The sequence below is a fragment of the Ranitomeya imitator genome, chromosome 5 (genome assembly GCF_032444005.1).
Source record: "Ranitomeya imitator isolate aRanImi1 chromosome 5, aRanImi1.pri, whole genome shotgun sequence".
In the NCBI taxonomy this organism is placed as follows: Eukaryota; Metazoa; Chordata; class Amphibia; order Anura; family Dendrobatidae; genus Ranitomeya; species Ranitomeya imitator.
This window is the reverse complement of record NC_091286.1, coordinates 248,660,325-248,683,027: the sequence shown is the minus strand read 5'-3', so window position 1 is coordinate 248,683,027 and position 22,703 is coordinate 248,660,325. Positions and strand designations below refer to the sequence as shown.

The following is a 22,703-nucleotide window of genomic DNA, read 5'->3' as shown; positions in this document are numbered from 1 at the left end:
AAAGAAAGGATGCTCTTTCTAGTTATTTCATGAAGAATAAAAAGTTCTCAATAATACCTATCATTAACCTACTAGCATATCTGTATTAGGCATGAATGTCTTTCTGTCTATCTACCTATCTATGCATATAATTATCACTAGCCTACCTTTTTATGTGAATGTTTAGCTTAAAGAGGTTGTCTAGATGGGGGCTGGAATAGGCATAGCTAGATGGAAGCACCACATGACTGCAGTTGGCTAGGAGGGGTTTCCAGGAGGTGTCAGAAGACGGACAGGGGTTGGTGGAAGTTAAGAAGGGGAGTTATAGGGGGGCAGGCCTAGGGATTAGTTTGGGCTGGAAAAAGTGCAGGAATATCGTCATTTTCAAAAAGAAACCGCAGAGTGAAGAACCACCCTTTTGGTTGTTGGTGGTTTGGATTAAGGTGTGGTGGAATTATTATTTACAATTATCTTTTAAGGGGTTGTTTATAGTATATATATTATATAATAAAAAATAAAAGTAAATATAAAATTTTTTGTTACGAGTGGAGCAGGATAAAAAATTGTATGTGAATGATGGTTGTTTTAGTAGATGGAGTAGAGCAGTACTTCGTCACAGTGGCTAGGTTGGCATGTGGTGGGGTTCCTGGAGTTGACGCTGATTCATCGGGGGAAGGAATTGTGAGTAAATTCTGGACAGTAAAAATGAGGTGGAGTTGATCTGGCATTCGGCTATGGGCTCTGGACGGGGTCTTACCCTGGGAGCTTTTGGTGGTTAGTCTTCCCTGAATGGGTTGTTTGGTGCCCTCGAGCTGGTGGTTTACGGCTGAGGGTAACATGGTGCTTGAACTTCATTGGATATTGCTAAATAAAAGCTAGATCTTTTAGCTCCAAGAACCCTCCCCTCATGTTACAGATTATATCAATAATTGATATGTATTTATTATTTGTTATTGTTTGTTAATAAACTGGCCGCTGTGGCCAATATTATCCAAAGAACTGATGAGTAATGTTAAATTTCAAAGGGTAGAATGGTCTACGGGTTGGGTGCAGAAAGGGGACAGTTGCAAGGTAAGAAACCCACATCTGCTATACACGGTCAAACCTTTGGTTACAAATCTGCAGTGACTATCTGACTGCAGACTTGTGAATCCTCATATCGCATGCACAGCGCTCTGTAAGGATTCTCCAGGGCTCGAATGTAGAAGCAGTGGGTGCGTGACCAGAGGTATGTGGGTGGCATACAGTCGGTCATGTGCTGGCTAGACATATATATCCTCACTCAATACAAGTGTATTGAGATAGCGCACCCCCCTTACTGAGCTGCAATACCAGTCGCACACTCACTTATATGGACAGTGCTGTTTTATATGCTGCAGGGTGGTGGAGGTATTGATGGCCTATCAATGTTGATCTTTTCTTTGTATAGGCCTCCAGCCAATACCTCCAACTGACCTGCAGCACCTAACTCACTGCTAACCAAAGGGACAAGTCCTTTTTAAAGGCGTCTGTCAGCACAAAGCACAGTCACTCTGGGCACCCTTGGCGTTGTCAAATAGTTCAGTGCATCTTTCCACTTTTTTGCATCAGTATCTCCCATTCCTCTACCTCCTATAAGGCTAAATCTGTAAATCAAGGAAGTAGGAGTCCGAAATAGAAAAAAGTAGGTAGAGGGGTGCACTGAACCTTTTGGCCACGCGAATGGCGCACTGGGCACCTGTGCTTGGTTTGAACAGTCATTTTGTACTGAGAAATGCTCCTTGAAGCATTATTCGCTACAGCATCAGCGCAGTTGATGAAATTTTGTTTTTTCGAATCATTTACGACTTAATTACTGAGCCGCATGTAAGATTTGTTTCCTTAAACAATAGGTACGTGGAGAACCGAAGCCGTTTGCAAGACCAGTGACGTCATTTCCATAAGTAAAGACATCTCTCTCCTCAGCGCAGCAACGCTCGGTGTTAACCCTTGCACTGGCTATCGTATGCTCATGGACTTTGAAACTCTGAATGTCGGTATGTCACTTTAAAGGGACTCTGTCACCTGAATTTTGCGGGACTGGTTTTGGGTCATATGGGCGGAGTTTTCAGGTGTTTGATTCACCCTTTCCTTACCTGATGGCTGCATGCTGGCTGCAATATTGGATTGAAGTTCATTCTCTGTCCTCCATAGTACACGCCTGCGCAAAGCAATCTTGCCTTGCGCAGGCATGTACTATGGAGGACAGAGAATGAACTTCAATCCAATATTGCAGCCAGCATGCAGCCAGTGGGTAAGGAAAGGGTGAATCAAACACTCAAAAACTCCGCCCATATGACCCAAAACCAGTCCCGCCAAATTCAGGTGACAGGTTCCCTTTAAGCTTCAAATTCGTATCGTAAAAAGGTCTTTTTATTTTTCGAATGCCTCTTCAAATAATACTTTTATTAAACATATACTAGAGAACACACGTTATAAATAACCGGTAATAAATATGCATGCAGAACTCCCAAAGAATACACAGCTGTTGTTGTCAAACACATCTGACAGGCTCTCACATTTACAGCTGCCACACTCATATTCACCTGTCTACAGCGCAGGGAGAATTCGTACGCCACATATGGCGGAGTCACAAAGCTCCCTCTCTGGAACAGATGACTCCTTTCAGTTCTTTAACTAACCCTTATCTAATGAGCTTTTACAGAATTACAATATAGAAACCAAATCGGTTTCAAACATTACACACGACACCGACACTGCAAGAAAGATTCCTTTTAGAGCCATTGAATTAGCTCCATATCTGATACAAATAGGAATAAATGTCAAAGTAAAGATCTTAATCTGATATTATTAATGATCTAGAAGATATGAATATAGGATAAAAATAGTTTAATCCAACATCGATAAGACCTTGAAAGGTGAAAAAGTATCTAAAATTCTGCATTATGAGTCAGAAAAAAATATTAAAAAGTTCATAAAGGTAGAAAAGCTTTGAGAAGACAGAGCAACCTGTTTTTAATAAGGGAAATGTCCTAACAGATTATCTCCACTCATTCTTAGACCAGTTGGTCATGTCTGACATTCATTGTCTAAAGGTACCTTCACACTGAGGGGCGCTGCAGCGATACCGACAACGATGTCGAACGCTGCAGCGTCGCTGTTTGGTCGCTGGAGAGCTGTCACACAGACAGCTCTCCAGCGACCAACGATCCCGAGGTCCCCGGTAACCAGGGTAAACATCGGGTTACTAAGCGCAGGGCCACGCTTAGTAACCCGATGTTTACCCTGGTTACCAGCGTAAACATTAAAAAAACCAAACACTACATACTTACCTTCTGCTGTCTGTCCCCGGCGCTCTGCTTTCCTGCACTGACTGTGAGCACAGCGGCCGGAAAGCACAGCGGTGACGTCACCGCTCTGCTTTCCGGCTGGCCGACGCTGACACAGGATGCAGGAGGAGTGCAGAGAAGCACAGCGCCGGGGACAGACAGCTGAAGGTAAGTATGTAATGTTTGTTTTTTTACTTTTACGCTGGTAACCAGGGTAAACATCGGGTTACTAAGCACGGCCCTGCGCTTAGTAACCCGATGTTTACCCTGGTTACCAGTGAAGACATCGCTGAATCGGCGTCACACACGCCGATTCAGCGATGTCAGCAGGAAGTCCAGCGACGAAATAAAGTTCTGGACTTTCTGCAGCGACCAACGACATCACAGCAGGATCCTGATCGCTGCTGCATGTCAAACACAACGATATCGCTAGCCAGGACGCTGCAACGTCACAGATTGCTAGCGATATCGTTGTGAAGTTGTCTAGTGTGAAGGTACCTTAAGGACAGACCACAATGCCAGTCCGGCTGTGGGTCTCCTGACCCAACCTCATTAGAGTAATGGGATCATGATGAGGTTGTTGAGTTCAGGTAAGGAACTAATGACCATGCATTGTGGTATGTAGTCAGATCATGAATGTAACACATGTGGAACCTGCCTAAAGGTACTGTATGGTCACACACAAGCCACCGATTTTCTACAGAGATTTAAAAAAATGCAAATGTATTAGCAGCATGGTGGCTTTATACATAGCAATGTAGTTTCTCAGCTCTGGAGTCCTGGGTTCAAATCCCACCAAGGACAACATCTACAAGGAGCTTGTATGTTCTCCAAAGACATACTGATAGGGAATTTAGACTGTGAGCCCCAAAGGTGATTCTGACTCAAACGAGTGTATACATACAGGGTGAGTGCTATCTGAAGTTTTATTGGATAGCACTTGGACCAATGTTATTCTATGGGGCAGTGCTGATGAGCATTTTTGTTCACATGAGAAAAAAATTGTAGCATGCTGCGATTTGCTGGTCAAATTGGATGGCATGCAACCATTCAAGTCTATGTGTGCGTGGAAATCATCGGACTGCAATCAGATGGTGGAGAATTTTTGTTCTCCACCGTCTCCGGACAGTTTGCTCCGATTATCTCATCTGAGAGAAGCCAGAGCACACTAAGCTGTCACTGATAAAGCTCTGAACAGACATTGATCGCAAATGTCATAAAATAATCGATCTGCTCTGTCGCATGAGAGAAACTACACTCCTGTGAGCGGAATTAATGGTGCTGTATACAGTAAGTGAGAAAAATAATTAAAAATCGGTTACAGTATTACCAAATCTCATCCAAATGTTAATTGAAAAATCATGGCAGACTTTGAATGGGGATTGTTCTGCATGAAAATAGTAAATCGGCGCCAAATAAGTTTTTTGGGGAAAATTTGCTATAAATATTCCCTCAAAAATTCAGCCTCTTAAGAACATACCCTTGTGCTAGTAGCCTTGTGAAATGTCTCATTATATTACAGTTCTATGTTGCAAGCAAGTTCAAGTTTATCAGACGTTTCGGATTAGTACATGCAGGATTTAAGAAATGTCACAATATTATTTATTTTATCTGCATATTTTCAGAGTTGCCTCGTGTGCTTTATGTTTCAATAATAATCTGTAGGGTCTTAATTTTTGCCATTGAAAACTGTTTTTACCTGCACTAGGAGACACAGTGATTCAAAATGGAGCCAACAGTGCTGTCGGTCAAGCGGTTATTCAGATTTGTGCTTCGATGGGTGTGAATACCATTAATGTAATCAGAGATAGGTAAGAATTATTTAATTCTTAATATTTCCATTGCTCACAAAGAAATAATGCTATATATACATAATAGCGCCGTTTTTCCTTACTAGAGATGATCAGTATTCTTTCTAATCCACGCAAGTATGTGAAAATTATAAGAAATATGCAGGTTACATTTGAATATTTGTGTTTCTTTTTAACATTGCAATTTCAAAAGTTAGACGGCAAACTTGTGGAACTGTGGAAGTCACAGTATTGAAAGACATGTTAATGATATGCAAATGATGAAACAAAACTTTCAAAACATCTCGATTTATTCAGTGTTGAGAATCAGTGCCACTCACATGCCAAATACATGCGCTTACACATCTTGTCATGCTGTCAACGAGGTTATTAATCGTTGTTTGAGGAATGTTGTGCCATACTGAATGCTTTTCCAGCCTCCATTGCTGTCTTGCTTTCCACCATGATAGTCTTTGAGAGCAGTGGCTTGGGGTCAATGGGACACCTTTAGCTTTACATTCAGTTCATAAGCCCAATGTCATACAAATGCCTTCTGATGGTATTAGTAGACACTGTTTGTCACCTTAGGCTTGGAATGTGATGCGCAATTTCACTTGCATTACAATATGGATCAATCATGGAACTTGTGGTACAGACATTTCCGCAAAGTCTCAGTGGAGCAGTTTTACAACATGACAACGCCAAGCTACATTTTGCTCATGCTACTGTGGGCAGCTTCCGTGTCCTAAACATGTTATCAAGCTGTGTAGCATCTCCAGATTTGTCTACCGTTAAGCACATCTGGGACATCATTGGTCCGCAATTGCAAAGGGAGCTGTCAGCAACGGATATTAGCAGTAATGGCAATGACAATAACAATATAACAGTCTCAATATTTTCTCCTCTGTGCTAGCTTTTATGGAGCTTTAATATCTTTCGTCTCTAGCTTCCACGGGCAGCACTCACAAATGTAGGCCCATCACTGCAATGCGCTCTTCAAGGATTTTCGAATATTATACTGGCACTTAATGGGGGTCATGGAATTTCCAGCCAATCTGCAGGTTCTTAGTATCAAGTTACTTAGTACCCTATATATGCTCATCACACTGGCAGGCCTGCACCGTGTAATGTATGTCTACATTGGTAACGGACCAGTTCACTCCCATCTCCTGATCACCACGGTAAAAGCCCAATTCCGTATGGTCATTCACGTTCATCCTCCAGTGTTTGACCTGCGGCGTTCAGATATTGTGTCTCAGCTGGAGTAGACTTGACTTTGGGTCTTCCAGACCTTATCTTGACCTCCAGATTTCCTGTTAACTGCCATTTGTTAATTACATTTTGAACTGAGGAAAGGACAACTTGAAAACGCTTTGCTATCTTCTTATAGCATTCTCCTGCTTTTTGGGCCTCCGCTATTTACATTTTCACAGTGATAGGCAGATGCTTAGCTATGGCTGCTGTTTTTTGGCACAAGATTAGAGGAGGCTGGGTTTTTATTTCAATTTATATCATCTTGCTTTTCTTAACGATGATGGTGACTTACAGGCTAATTAAGGTCTGAAACCTTGTTCAAAGTTGTCTGAACAAAGAAATCTCCGAGTACCCAAACTTTTGCATTGTACCATTTTTCTTTTTCTAATTTTTAAAATGAAAAAAAATTACTATATACATTTTTTTTGCCTAAAATACAAAGGAAATGTGTCATCTGTAACGTTAAGTCCTTAGAAATAATTTCATCTTCAACTTGCTTCACAATAACAGTAATTTTTATTAGAGGTGCCCAAACTTTTACATACCACTGTATATACACTATATATATATATATATATATATATATATATATATATATATATATATACTATATATATATATACACAATATATATATACACAATATATATATATATATACACATTTACACTATATATATATATATATATATATATATATATATATATACACATATATATATACACTATATATATATATATATATATACATACACACTATATACATATATATACACACACACACACTATATATATATATATATATATATATATATATATATATATATATACACATACACATTCCTTCAAACCACACATCCAAGCTCTTTCCACCTCCTGTCGCCTCCAGCTCAAAAATATCTCCAGGATCCGTCCTTTCCTCAACCCCCAATCTACTAAAATGCTTGTGCACGCCCTCATCATTTCCCGCCTTGACTACTGCAACATCCTTTTCTGTGGCCTCCCTGCTAACACCCTTGCACCTCTCCAGTCCATCCTTAACTCTGCTGCCCGACTAATCCATCTCTCTCCTCGCTACTCCTCCGCTTCCCCCCTCTGCAAATCTCTTCACTGGCTCCCATTCCCTCAGCGTATCCAGTTCAAATTGCTAATACTGACCTACAAAGCCATCCACAACCTGTCTCCTCCATATATCTCTGAACTAATCTCTCGATATCTTCCCTCACGTGACCTCCGGTCCTCCCAAGACCTCCTTCTCTCCTCCACACTTATTCGCTCCTCATCCAATCGCCTCCAAGACTTCTCCCGAATATCCCCTATCCTCTGGAACTCTCTGCCCCAACACGTCCGACTATCAACCACAGTCGGACCCTTCAGACGGAACCTGAAAACTCATCTCTTCAGGAAAGCCTACAGCCTGCACTGACACCGCTGCTGCCTCATCACCAACGAAGCTACCGCCTCACCAACACCGGAGCTACCGCCTCACCAACACCGGAGCTACCGCCTCACCAACACCGGAGCTCCTGCAACCCTCAACCTACTGTCTCCTTCCCCATAATCCTGTAGAATGTAAGCCCGCAAGGGCAGGGTCCTCGCCCCTCTGTATCAGTCCGTCATTGTTAGTTTGTTTACTGTATGTGATATTTGTAACTTGTATGTAACCCCTTCTCATGTACAGCACCATGGAATCAATGGTGCTATATAAATAAATAATAATAATAATACACACACTATATATATATATATATATATATATATACATACACACACTATATATATATATATAAAAATATATATCAAGTTATTTTTATGCATTTCATGCATAGTTGCCATTTTAAGACAGGCTATATCTGTGAGTGTACAGTATGTCTATATATTTCTCTTTTAAATAAATGTAATGTGAGGTATCAATTTCCCAAAAATGTTGCATGATTCCTAATCTGCATTGAGCAGGGGGTTGGACACGATGACCATTGAGGTCCCTTCCAACTCTAAAATTCAATGATTCTATGAATCTGATTCAAACAGTGCCCTTTAGAAAAATAAAACTAAGCTACAGCTTACGTGGAGTCAGAATTGGTAACTAAGAGCTTGCCCTTTGCACTGCAGCTGGAAGGCCCGGCTTCAATAAATCATAGGATAATTCGACTATTTTGGATTTGACTATTTTGTGATTTTTCAATTACAATCATGTATTATGTTCATATTGGCAAAGGTTAAAACAGACAAAAAGAGCTAGAAAAATGATCTATTTCATGTTGTCATATACTGCCCTCTTATGTTCAATGTGGAAACTTATCCCTGTGCCAAACAAGTCACTCTGGGTTTTACTAAGGCCTCTGTACTGGAGCAGATTGATTTATTGACAGAACTATTAGAAGGTCTGTGCTCATGACACACAGTTAATCTATGTTGTGTAAAACAGATAATATGCTGTTCTTATTAGTGTGGGTGCTACAAAGCGATCAGGAAATATGTGATGAGAATTCTCTAGCCCCAAAAAAATGCAATAGAATATAATTATGTATGCAGAAAGCGATAAAATAGACTGTACATGTTTAGCTTATATAAAACACTTTAACAGAACCTATAAAATGATTGTGTATGACCTGATATATCTTTTTTTCTTTAATTAGGTGAAGGGAAACCCATTTGCCTTTTATAATATTTCTGGATTTACACAAAACCAAAAATTCAAGGGCAATTTTGGTATAATAATGTCTCAGATGGACTCCTCCACTTGAGTCTTCCCACTACTGAGCACCATTTTCATGAGACCTTGATCTCTCTAATTAAAGTCTGTTCTTGATCATTGTTCAAAGTAAATCTGTGCTGTGACCAATCTTTATGTGAGCAAAAAAGATTGATCAGAAATAAGGATGAGCGAATGTTCTTGGTGATACTCGAATGTCACTGAAATATCTGGGGGCTTGGCACTCGTTAGCGGGGGTTCAAATTTGAAACTCGAATCCCAGTCCCACATGTTTGTCGCCCGTGAAACAGTATGGCCGATTTTATATTGGCGTTTCTGAATTCAGTGTAGGCCTGCGTACTTCTTTCCTTAAGATCCACATAGATCCGCATGCATCTTGCGGGGATGCATCCGCATACAAGATATGCGTATACAATGTTAAATATAGCTAAGCAAGATGCATGCAGATCTATGGGGATCTTAAGAAAAGAAATACGCAGGCCTAAGCTGAGCACAGAAAGGCTAATGTGAAACCGGCCTTAATGAGCATGCGTAGCCATCTTGGTAGTGGAATTACTGTGATTGGCTGGCAGTATGACATCATCAGAGGTTATAAAGGAACAGGCGCCACCGTACTTGACTTACTGACGCCATTGCACAGCACAGGGTCAGTTCTTATTGGAGGAAGGGAGTGCTTGTTCAGGGCTGTGTGTGCACAATTGAGTGACTCAGAGTCCTCTAGTGTTGATACTGGTGCTGATTATGAACAGTCAGACTGTTTTGCTTCTTGTATCAACAAGCTAAAGGAGGGACAGTTGAATGAGCAGGGAGAGTGACAGACTACAGACCCTAAAGCAGGGGTTAGGGTTTGCAGTCAATTGCTAAATATGTATCTGCTGCACGTGACAACTTTTTTTCAATGGGTGAAAAAATTAACTATATTTTCATTCATGGAGCATTACGTGCTTTGTGGCACATTTTTGTTGTTGATAACACTCCAAAATGAGTTGAAACATTTTTCTTTATTCAATTACTTATCCATATAATATTTCTGTGCTTTTGGTACATTTTGGTGGTATCTAACGCTGCAAAAAAGCATTGAATATTGTTTTGGGGTTCAATTTTTCATCCATACATTATTACATGCTTTTTGGTATATTTCTGTGATATATAAGGCTCTAAAAAAAAAGCATTGAGAAAATTTTCTGCAGTCAGTTACTAATCCATACAGTATTATGTGCATTGTTGGACACTTCTTTGATATATAACAATCAAAGAAAGAGTTGAATTTTTTTTTCTCGATTTAATTACTCATCCATACAGTATTACATGCTCTGTGGTACATTTTGATGCGCATTGTAGAATGCTTCTGGATTCAATTACTCATCCATACATTATTACGTGTTTTGTGGTACATTTCTGCATTATATAACCCTCCAAAAAAGTGTTGAAACATTTATCTGGCTTCAATTACTCTTCCATACAGTATTAAATGCTCTGTGACACATTTCAGTAGTATATAACACAAAAAAAGCATTATACAATTTTTCTGGATTCAATACTCAGCTATACAGTGTTACGTGCTTTGTGGTACATTTTCTTTTAACACTTCATATGGTGTAATTTACTTAGTGGGCATCAAAGATGACAGAATCATGAGAGACTTTCAAAGGAATGACCAGAGAGATATCAGAGCCAGACGAAGTTGGCTAAACTGCGGAGTGGTAGGAGTCTGTGGTCCGGAAAAAGTTTTTTTGGTATCACCAAGGCCCGAATCCAGACCGCAGCTTTCACACCAGGGATTCTTGTGACCTGCAGAAGAGACAGCCAGAAACTGGTAACTAGTGAGCGGACTGTAGGGCCTAGGCTGGTCAGAAGGGACAAGGAGGTGGGCCAGGACCAGGGATGGATAAATGCTACTGGGCCATCCAGCCAAAAGGTACCAACTGCTGGCATCCCGGCGGGAGGTCGTTAAGTGTGACCGGCAGTGAAGATGGGGGTCCATCAAAGAGTTTGGGACCAGTGGACAGTAGAGACAGAACACTTGCCTAGACGGCTGCAAGAGGTGATTACTGAAACAAGGTCACGTTCCAAAAAATGGAGGGGCAACATTGCTGGTATTCTGTGGGCATGATCCGAGAAGGAAGGGAGCAGGATGAAACTTTCCTGAGGAATGTATGGCCTAGGAGAGTCTCCTTGAGGTGGCAAAAGATGGGGCTTCTACCACCCCCCCCCAGAGATAAGATTGTTCTTGGGGTTCCCCACCTCTTATGTGAAAGCAGGCAATAGTGCAGGTGACACAGGGGGCTGGTGCCCATTTCTACATGTTGGGGGCTCTGGCACTACTGGAAAACCGGGTAACGTAAAGCCCAGGTACCTCTAAATCGGGCTCCAGGAGGCATGTGGAGGCAGCACTCCCAGCCTCCCAAGGAAAGAGAAGAGGAAGCAGAGACCTGAAAAAGACTATTGCATTACCCTCCTTATATTCTTTTCCCACCTTTGCACTTTCTTCAATGCCTTTATGAGTGTAGGAGTACAGCAACTACACTTTAAAAATATTTGAATGAGGCACACCAAATATTTCCTTTCAGGCATTTATGGATGACCCTCATTATTTTTTCCCTGCCTTTTCACTTTCTTCAAAGCCTTTATGAGTGTATGATTACATCAACTGAACTTTCAAAATATTGGAGTACATTTTTTTTTTTTACATTTTGGATTTAGTTAGTCACCTATATGATTTAACACGGTTCTTGTTACATTACGGTGGTATTTGACACTCCAAAAAAAGGTTAAATATTTTTCTGGATTCAATTACTAATCCATATAGTATTCTGTGCTTTGTGGTATATTGCGGTTGTGTATAACACTCCAAAAAAGCATTGAAAAATGTGTCTGGATTCAATTAATCATCCATAGAGTATTGACTGCTTTCTGTGACATTACGGTGGAATATAACACTCCAAAAAAACATTCAAAAATTTGTCATTCAATTACTCTTCCATACAGAAATATGTGTATGAATTTTATGGATTCAATTTTTCATCCATACAGTTTAACCCCTTCATGACCTTGGGATTTTTCGTTTTTCCGTGTTCGTTTTTCACTCCCCTCCTTCCCAGAGCCATAACTTTTTTATTTTTCCGTCAATTTGGCCATGTGAGGGCTTATTTTTTGCGGGACGAGTTGAATTTTTGAACGACATCATTGTTTTTAGCATGTCATGTACTAGAAAATGGGAAAAAAATTCCAAGTGCGGTGAAATTGCAAAAAAAAGTGCAGTCCCACACTTGTTTTTCGCTTGGCTTTTTTGCTAGGTTCACTAAATGCTAAAACTGACCTAACATTATGATTCTCCAGGTCATTACGAGTTCATAGAAACCTAACATGACTAGGATATTTTTTACCTAAGTGGTGAAAAAAAATTCCAAACTTTGCTAAAAAAAAAAAATATTGCGCCATTTTCCGATACTCGTAGCATCTCCATTTTTCATGATCTGGGGTCAGTTGATGGCTTTTTTTTTTTGCATGCCGAGATGATGTTTTTAATGATCGCATTTTACTGCAGATACGTTCTTTTGATCGCCCGTTATTGCATTTTAATGCAATGTCGCGGCGACCAAAAAAATGTAATTCTGGCGTTACGAATTTTTCTCTTGCTTAGCCGTTTAGCGATCAGGTTAATGCTTTTTTTTAATTGATAGATCGGGCGATTCTGAACGCGGTGATACCAAATATGTGTAGATTTGATTTTTTTTTATTGATTTATTTTGTTTGGGGCGAAAGGGGTTGATTTAAACTTTTATATTTTATTTTTTTCACATTTTTTTTAACTTTTTTTTTTTTACTTTTGCCATGCTTCAATAGCCTCCATGGGAGGCTAGAAGCAGGCACAGCACGATCGCCTCTGCTACATAGCAGCAATCTGCTGTTCGCTGCAATGTAGCAGAAAATCGGGTGTGCTGTGAGCACCGTCCACAGGGTGGCGCTCACAGCTACCGGCGATCAGTAACCATAGAGGTCCCAAGGACCTCTATGGTTACAATGTACAAGCATCGCCGACCTCCGATCATGTGACGGGGTCGGCGATGCCGTCATTTCCGGCCGCCCGGCCGGATGCGGCAGTTAAATGCCGCTGTCTGTGTTTGACAGCGGCATTTAACTAGTTAATAGGTGCGGGCAGATCGCGATTCTGCCCGCGCCCATTACGGGCACATGTCAGCTGTTCAAAACAGCTGACATGTCCTGGCTTTGATCTGTGGCTCTCGCCACTAAACTAATGACCACAACCTGGTGGCGTATGTGAAGCTTGACAAGCTCACACACATGCCATGCTTGGCCCATGTGCTCAACTTGGTAGTGAAGTGATTTCTGAAAACCTACCCAAATTTGCCAGAGCTTCTGGTCAAGGTATGCAGCATCAATGGCCATTTCTGCAAGTCAGCTACAGCTGCTGCCATTCTGGCAGTTCTGTAGCACTGCATGCAAATGCCAGCTCACTGACTGGTGTGCAAAGTGCCCACACACTGGAACTCCACACTGCATGTGCTGGCAAGGCTTTGTGAACAGTAGAGGTCAGTTGTGGTAAACCAGGTCCAACATGTCGTTGGGTGTTTTAGTGAGCCTTTGCAAATAAAATTGAAGACTGGGCATGGATGTCTGACATTTGTGCAGTTCTCCAAGACCTTGAGAACTCCACAAAGATGATAAGCGGCGATGATGCCATCATCAGTGCAACGATCCGACTTCTGTGCCTACTTAAACAGTCACTGCTAATATTTAAGCTTTCCATGCAGACTAGGTGGAGATACTACCCATCCCTGCCTCATCTCATATGCTCAGCACAGAATGAATAACAATGAGAATGTGAAGGCTGAGGAGTAGGAGAAACAGGAGAGCAATAGAGGCTAGTACCTACACAAGCTTCGTCCCATCTCTCCTACGTGGATGGACTGAGGAGGGGAATGAGGGGTAAGAGATGGAGAGTAGTCATCATGGTGCAGACAGGGAAGTGTTGGCTGTAGGGAACTTGGCACTTATGGCAGATTTTATGTACTGCTGTCTTTCATGTGGCCTACGTGTTACATTCAGCTTGTCCAAAAAAGAGTAATGGTTTCTCACCCTGCTAGGCCCACCCTACAAGGAGAACCTTACATCTTTCCTTTCTGAGGCAGAAAAGTCTATTAAAATGGTGCTATCAGACAATGCTAGTGGCAGGGGGCAAGCCTCCTTGCCCAACCAAGGAGGAGAGGAGAGGGAGACACCGAGTAGAGGCAGGGGAACACTTTCAAAGGCGTGGGTCAATTTCATGACACCATCCCAGCATACAGGCCCTAATGACTGGTATTTTTGACAAGGAGGGAAACATTTTAAGGATGGTCAAGCAATACCTGATCAACAAAACCAGCATACTACCTAATTTCTCTTTAACCTTCAGGTATTGGGTCTCAAAGCTGGACACTGGGCATAAACTGTCCCTCTACGCCTTGGAGGTATTGTGCTGCCCTGCCTCTAGCGTCTTGCTTGAGCAGGTTTTGAGCAGGTTAGGGGTCAAAAGAGATAGGTGCTTTAAGCTATTAACAGAAAGTGCTGACAGGCTCACTCTGATAAAAATGAACAAAGATTGGATTAGCCCCCACTTTTCCACACCACCAGATGACAGCAGAACATGAAGTGTTTTTAATGTTTAATATTTGAATGAGACCTGACAGTTGTTGCCTGCATGGGTCTATGGATGACTGAATGACTCTACTTATAATTTTTTCCTGGCTTTGTACTGTGTGCAGAGCCTTTGAGTGTAGGAGTACCACAACTAAACTTTGTTGCAATATTTGAATGCCTTCAAAGGTGTATGGATGACCCTGCTTGTAATTTTTCTCAGGCTTTGCACTGTGCATATTTTTTATGAGTGTAGGAGGGCCACAACTATACTTTGTTCAGAATATTACAATGAGGTACTACAGTTAGTGGCTTAAAGGGTGTATGGATGACCCTGCTTATAAATTTTGGCAGGCATTGCAATTACTGCATAGCCCTTATGAGTCTAGGAGTACCACTACATGACAATTTGAACAGAATGTGTATGAAGCCCTCCTTTATATCTAATATAAGGTGTATCTGATAACCTTTTCCATCCATCACATTTTTGCCATTTCTTGTTTCCTTCATAAATTACACTGACATTTCCATTTTTTAAATAAAAATGTAAGTTTTGGTTTACTTAAATTATACAGGAAATATTGTTTATTGACTTTTTTTTCCTGTTATCTCCAAATTCTCTTCGATTTTGAATGTTTTATTGTCAGTCCTTAAAGTGGAGTAAAAGTGTGATTCCATGGGTCTCAGCAGCGATCTGCGAGTAGGAGATGCTTCCAGGGATCTTCCCCATTCTGTTCTCCTTCTGTTCATTTCAACATTTTCACTGCCCCCATACCACCTTGTAAAGTCTGCCAGAAAAAATGCTCAGATTACCCATTGACTCCCATTATACTAGTTACTCAAAATGAGCATTCGAATTATGAATTTCTCAGTTTGAGTAATGAGCATCTGTGAATTCATCCTGGTGTAAAAAAAAGGCATGTGCTTCTTCTAATAAAAAAAATAAGGGGAAGTGAAAAGGGTTGCCAACTGTCCCGAAATTCCTTAACAGTCCATTAAATAGGGCACTTTTTATCCTGTGTGATTTTTTGGAAGCCGAAGAAATGTCTACAGATTATTTTCACTGCAATTATCACCATTTTACAATAAGTGCAGTTATTGTCTTCAGATCAGAATTATGGGTTGTAGATACTAGGGTTGAGCGACCTTTACTTTTATAGGATCGGGTCGGGTTTCACGAAACCCGACTTTTTCAAAAGTCGGATCGAGTGAAATCGGCCGATCCTATAAAAAAGTCGGGGTCGGCCGAAACTCGAAACCCAATGCAGTGCATTGGGTTTCCAATGGTTCCCAGGGTCTGAAGGAGAGGAAACTCTCCTTCAGGCCCTGCGATCCATATTTATGTGTAAAATAAAGAATAAAAATAAAAAATATCGCTATACTTACCCTCTGACGCGCCCTGGTACTAACCGGGAACCTTCCTTCCTTCGAATCAGCGCTTTCAGGACCTTGCGGTGACGTCGCGGTTTGTGATTGGTCGCGCGACCGCCCATGTGACCGCCGCGCGACCAATCAGAAGCCGTGACGTCACCGCGACGTCACCGAAGGTCCTGGAAGCGCTGATTCTTAGGAAGGAAGGCTGCCGGAAAGAAGCAGGGCACGTCCGAGGGTGAGTATATACCTAATAGGAATATACTCACCCTCGGACGTGCCCTGCTTCTTTCCGGCAGCCTTCCTTCCTAAGAATCAGCGCTTCCAGGACCTTCGGTGACGTCGCGGTGACGTCACGGCTTCTGATTGGTCGCGCGGCGGTCACATGGGCGGTCGCGCGACCAATCACAAACCGCGACGTCACCGCAAGGTCCTGAAAGCGCTGATTCGAAGGAAGGAAGGTTCCCGGTTAGTACCAGGGCGCGTCAGAGGGTAAGTATAGCGATATTTTTTATTTTTATTCTTTATTTTACACTTAAATCTGAATTCCGATACCAATTCCCGATATCTTAAACATATCGGGAATCGGTATCGGATATCCGATTCCAGATTCAGAAGATCGCCGACTTCATGGCCGACCCCACACAGGGGTCGGGTCGGGTTTCATGAAACCCGACTTTGCCAAAAGTCGGCGACTTCTGAAAGTGGCCGACCCGTTTCGCTCTACCCTAGTAGATACATATCACTTATAATTAAAATAATTTGCTATGGTTCTGCAATGAGTCTGCAAATAAATATTATCTATCCGTGATTTTTTATAAGCTGTCCAGAAAAAAAATAAATACTCAAGTTGCCAACTCTTGCATTTTGCATTCTTTCAGACCATTCATGCTTACTCATTTATGATCATTGTAAGGTGAAAGTGAAAACAAGGACTGATTCATTTCCTAAATTGTTTATCTGCACTCATTTTGCCATCTACAGTTGCGCTCAAAAATTTACATACTCCAGCAGAATTTTTGCTTCCTTGCCCTTTTTTCAGAGAATATGAATGATAACACCAAAACTTTTCCTCCACTCATGGTTAGTGGTTGGGTGAAGCCATTTATTGTCCAACTACTGTGTTTTCTCTTCTTAAATCATAATGACAACCCAAAACATCCAAATGACCCTGATCAAAAGATTACATACCATGGTGATTTTGGCCTGATAAAATGCACAGAAGTTGACACACATGGGTTTGAATGGCTGCTAAAGGTAACATTCTCACCTGTGACCTGTTTGCTTGTAATCAGTGTGTGTGCATAAACGCTTAGTAAATTTCTGGGATCCAGACAGACTCTTGCATTTTTCATCCAGCCACTGACATTTCTGGATTGTGAGTCATGGGGAAAGCAAAAGAATTGTCAACGGATCTACGGGAAAAGGTAGCTGAACTGTATAAAACAGGAAAGGGATACAAAAAGATATCCAAGGAATTTATAATGCTGGTTAACAGCATTCAAACTGTGATTAACAAATGGAAAATCAGGGGCTCTGTAAAACCAAAACCACGGACAGGTAGACCAACAAAAAATTTGTCCACAACTGCCAAGAATATTATTCGGGATACAAAGTAAAACCCACAAACAACATCAGCTGAAATACTGGACTCTCTGAAAACTAGCAATGTGGCTGTTTCAAGATGCATAATAAGGAGGCACTTGAAGAAAAATGGGCTACTTGGTCAGGGTGCCAGAAAGCCATTACTGTGCAAATGCCACAAAGTATCTACAATATGCAAAACAACACCGAGACAAGCCTCATAACTTCTTTAACAAGGTAATTTGGAGTGATGAGACCAAAATTGAACTTTTTGGCCACAATCCTAAACATTACATTTGGAGAGAGGTCAACAATGTCTATGATGAAAGGAACATCATTCCTACTGTAAAACATGGAGGAGGGTCGCTGATGTTTTGGGGATTTGTGAGCTACAAAGGCACAGGAAACTTGGTCAAAATTGAAGGAAAGATGAATGCAGCATTTTATCAGCATTTACTGGAGGCAAATTTGCATTCATCAGCCTGGAATCTGGTGAATCTATGACTCCATGTTTATGATATAGGAATTATACTAGTTGCTGGATTTTTCCATTATATAGTTGGCTAGACTATGCCTCATGGCCGCTTTTGTTCTATTTGGTGTAACTTTGTCAGTTTGCTTGAAATTGATTATATAAAACTCAGCATATATGCAAGAGAAACCAACATGTTGTGGATTTCAAACACGCACTACGGATCAGTTTATGGTGCGTAAAAATTTTTTTTTTTTAAAAAGACATGAGATTTCTATAAATCCCATCAATTTTGCTGTAACTGAACTGTAAGAAACTGCGTTTTTATGCAGCGCTAAAAACTCACCAAAAACTCATCATAAGAACTTACACAGACTGATAAACTCCCAAATAGACAGAGAGAGAGTTCCCAGTCGTTGCTGGGATCTTGTGAGTCAATAAAAAAATCTCTTCATTACTCATTGACTGCATCTTTTAGGACATAAAAATCATGCTTGATTTTTAGCACATCCTCTCATGTAAACAGTAGGCTGAAAACTGGAATTAACGATCATATAAATGATAATTTAAAAACCTTCCTATAATTGTCACTTATAAATATTTTAAAAAATGTAAAATTATGCTTAGTTACATTGGGAGCTCGACAGATGCTTCCTTCCTTGCGGTACCACAGCAATGTTTGCTTAGAACTACTGTAGTTCTAGAAACGAGCACTGTAATTTGAGTGGGCATGGCCAGTTACAGTATTACTTGGACAATCTGGAAGTTGGGGGTTATACCAGAATGTAGTACACACAGTGCGAAACTATCTAAGACCCCCCATCCCAGACTTTATAGAACTGCAGATCAAATATTCTGATATGGTGTTCTACTTATGCCAGTAATGTACTGATGTGTCCACACTTTTCTTTCTATAATTGTCATTATAGGAAATTTCTCTACATCTACATCAATAATCGTTAAAATTGTTAAAGTGCTTGCAAAAACTTCACACATAACAGTGTAGGCTTTTATTGTTTAATGCTTGCTGCCTTGGTTACCGGCCACCGGTGCAGTCTAGCTGCGTGGCCAAGCATGTGCAGTGCTCACAAGCGCTTCTCAATAAAGCACTGTAAACACTGATTAAAGCTGAGCCGATTGAAGGAGCATACAATTTGGCCAGCTTTAGTGTTCCTATGCTCCTTTGATGCTGCTGCATTGGAGAATGCACAATTCTGACCAGTGGTGATACCATACTTCTGGTCTGGACTTTCAATCTTCAGGCACTTATTGCCCATGGCAACCAGGAAGCCGGGAGGCTTGAAAGTTCTTGAGGATAACACAGTAAAATAACCGTTTAAGTATTCTAATTTATAACTGTACAAATTCCGTTCTCGTCCCATTCTAGGAAACCGTTCCGTAGGCTGCAAAACACATCACTATCTGATGGTGAAACATATAAACATAAGCAATAGGGTATGTGCAGACATTGCGGATTCGTGTGCGGATTTTTCCGCGCGGATTCTGGAAAATCCCCAGGTAAAACGCCCTGCAGATTACCTGCAGATGTACCGCGGATTTTGTGTGGATTTCACCTGCGCTTTTACACTTGCGGATTCCAATTATGAAACAGGTGTAAAACGCTGAGGAATCCGCACAAAGAATTGACATGCTGCGGAAAATAAACTGCGGCGTTTCCACGTGGAATTTTCCGCAGCATGTACACACCGGATTTGGTTTTCCATATGTTTATATGGTACTGTACACCGCATGGAAAACTGCTGCGAATCTGCAGCGTCAAATCCGCAACGTGTGCAGTTGTGCACATACCCATAAACTCTCCAGACAGAAACTATGGGTTTTCTTTTTTTTCAAAGCTGGTTATCTCACACCAAATCTGTAAGTAAATTCTACTGATCCCACCAAGGAGAACATCTGCAGGGACTTTGTGTTTTCCCCGTGATTGCATGGGTTTCCTCCCACATTCCAAAAACATTGATAGGGACTTTAGTCTATGAGCCCCATTGGGAACAGCAATGATAATGTCTGTAAAGCACTGCGGAATAAGATAGCACTATATAAGCAAAGCAGAATGAAAATAATGTCCTGATCCTACTTGAATTGTGTGACAGATTGTGGAGCCCTCTTTCAAATGATGCAAAAATCCAAGTGACTTTATTCCAGCTGATTCAACATTTTGGTTACATGCCTGAAAAAAGCATTGTGGGTTTGAAATATGCAGTCGAAATTTTGTAAATATTAGAATAATGACACTTGGAATAATCTGCATCATACGAGAGAGTGCTATCTCATTAGTTTCTTATTTCGCACTATTGGTTTGGTGGTATGACATGGACAAATAACCAGGATGTGACACGTACAGTGGGGCAAAAAAGTATTTAGTCAGTCAGCAATAGTGCAAGTTCCACCACTTAAAAAGATGAGAGGCGTCTGTAATTTACATCATAGGTAGACCTCAACTATGGGAGACAAACTGAGAAAAAAAAATCCAGAAAATCACATTGTCTGTTTTTTTATCATTTTTTTTGCATATTATGGTGGAAAATAAGTATTTGGTCAGAAACAAACAATCAAGATTTCTGGCTCTCACAGACCTGTAACTTCTTCTTTAAGAGTCTCCTCTTTCCTCCACTCATTACCTGTAGTAATGGCACCTGTTTAAACTTGTTATCAGTATAAAAAGACACCTGTGCACACCCTCAAACAGTCTGACTCCAAATTCCACTATGGTGAAGACCAAAGAGCTGTCAAAGGACACCAGAAACAAAATTGTAGCCCTGCACCAGGCTGGGAAGACTGAATCTGCAATAGCCAACCAGCTTGGAGTGAAGAAATCAACAGTGGGAGCAATAATTAGAAAATGGAAGACATACAAGACCACTGATAATCTCCCTCGATCTGGGGCTCCACGCAAAATCCCACCCCGTGGGGTCAGAATGATCACAAGAATGGTGAGCAAAAATCCCAGAACAACGCGGGGGGACCTAGTGAATGAACTGCAGAGAGCTGGGACCAATGTAACAAGGCCTACCATAAGTAACACACTACGCCACCATGGACTCAGATCCTGCAGTGCCAGACGTGTCCCACTGCTTAAGCCAGCACATGTCCGGGCCCGTCTGAAGTTTGCTAGAGAGCATTTGGATGATCCAGAGGAGTTTTGGGAGAATGTCCTATGGTCTGATGAAACCAAACTGGAACTGTTTGGTAGAAACACAACTTGTCGTGTTTGGAGGAAAAAGAATACTGAGTTGCATCCATCAAACACCATACCTACTGTAAAGCATGGTGGTGGAAACATCATGCTTTGGGGCTGTTTCTCTGCAAAGGGGCCAGGACGACTGATCCGGGTACATGAAAGAATGAATGGGGCCATGTATCGTGAGATTTTGAGTGCAAACCTCCTTCCATCAGCAAGGGCATTGAAGATAAAACGTGGATGGGTCTTTCAACATGACAATGATCCAAAGCACACCGCCAGGGCAACGAAGGAGTGGCTTCGTAAGAAGCATATCAAGGTCCTGGAGTGGCCTAGCCAGTCTCCAGATCTCAACCCTATAGAAAACCTTTGGAGGGAGTTGAAAGTCCGTGTTGCCAAGCGAAAAGCCAAAACATCACTGCTCTAGAGGAGATCTGCATGGAGGAATGGGCCAACATACCAACAACAGTGTGTGGCAACCTTGTGAAGACTTACAGAAAACGTTTGACCTCTGTCATTGCCAACAAAGGATATATTACAAAGTATTGAGATGAAATTTTGTTTCTGACCAAATACTTATTTTCCACCATAATATGCAAATAAAATGATAAAAAAACAGACAATGTGATTTTCTGGATTTTTTTTTCTCAGTTTGTCTCCCATAGTTGAGATCTACCTATGATGTAAATTACAGACGCCTCTCATCTTTTTAAGTGGTTGAACTTGCACTATTGCTGACTGACTAAATACTTTTTTGCCCCACTGTACCTGACTTTGCTCTTTTCCTGTGAAGTTCTAGCCACCATTGTATTCTTCTACAGATTGAGGAGTTGTCAGACAAAAATAGTTCAAGGTGTTGTCAGTAGTTACTCATACTAACTGTAAAAACATTTTGAAGATTTTTGCTCTGATTACTCTACTTTTTGTGACAGCAGTAATCCTGAACTGCTGAACACCAGACTACAGGACATCTGAAACCTCCCTACAAGACGCTGAGACATGTTTAAATCCCAGCTCACTAGACATTAAGAAAACTCTACCTAATTCTGTGTTCTCCCACACACTAGAAACAAGAAGGTTTTAACATCATTATTAAAATGTTAATATTCTAAAAAGTAAGTGAGATTATGCACTATTCTCATAGGATGTTGCAATGGTCAGTTCATTGGAGTTTAAAGGGACGCTGTCAGCATAGGATGTCTGTTCAAGCCAAATAAAGTGATCTGTTCACCCTTGCCATGGCCAAACATTTAAGTGCACCTTGCCACCTGCTTGTTTTCCCCTCTACCTCTACCCCTTTCTTTTTGATTGACAGCTCTGGCTTCATAGAATCAGAAAACACTGGATATAGATGGAAAACAAGTCGGTGGGAAAATGTATTTAAACGAGTGGCCC

General features: G+C 41.1%; 1 protein-coding gene across 1 annotated transcript in view; it reads left to right on the top strand.

The window, feature by feature from the left end:
- LOC138680656 (enoyl-[acyl-carrier-protein] reductase, mitochondrial-like) overlaps nucleotides 1-22,703 on the top strand; it is a 157,298-nt gene that overhangs the window by 71,170 nt on the left and 63,425 nt on the right. The window contains exons 4-5 of the mRNA XM_069767966.1: nucleotides 1,851-1,994; nucleotides 4,996-5,098. Coding sequence (XP_069624067.1) covers nucleotides 1,851-1,994; nucleotides 4,996-5,098 — 247 coding nt within the window. The remainder of the gene's footprint in view (nucleotides 1-1,850; nucleotides 1,995-4,995; nucleotides 5,099-22,703) is intronic.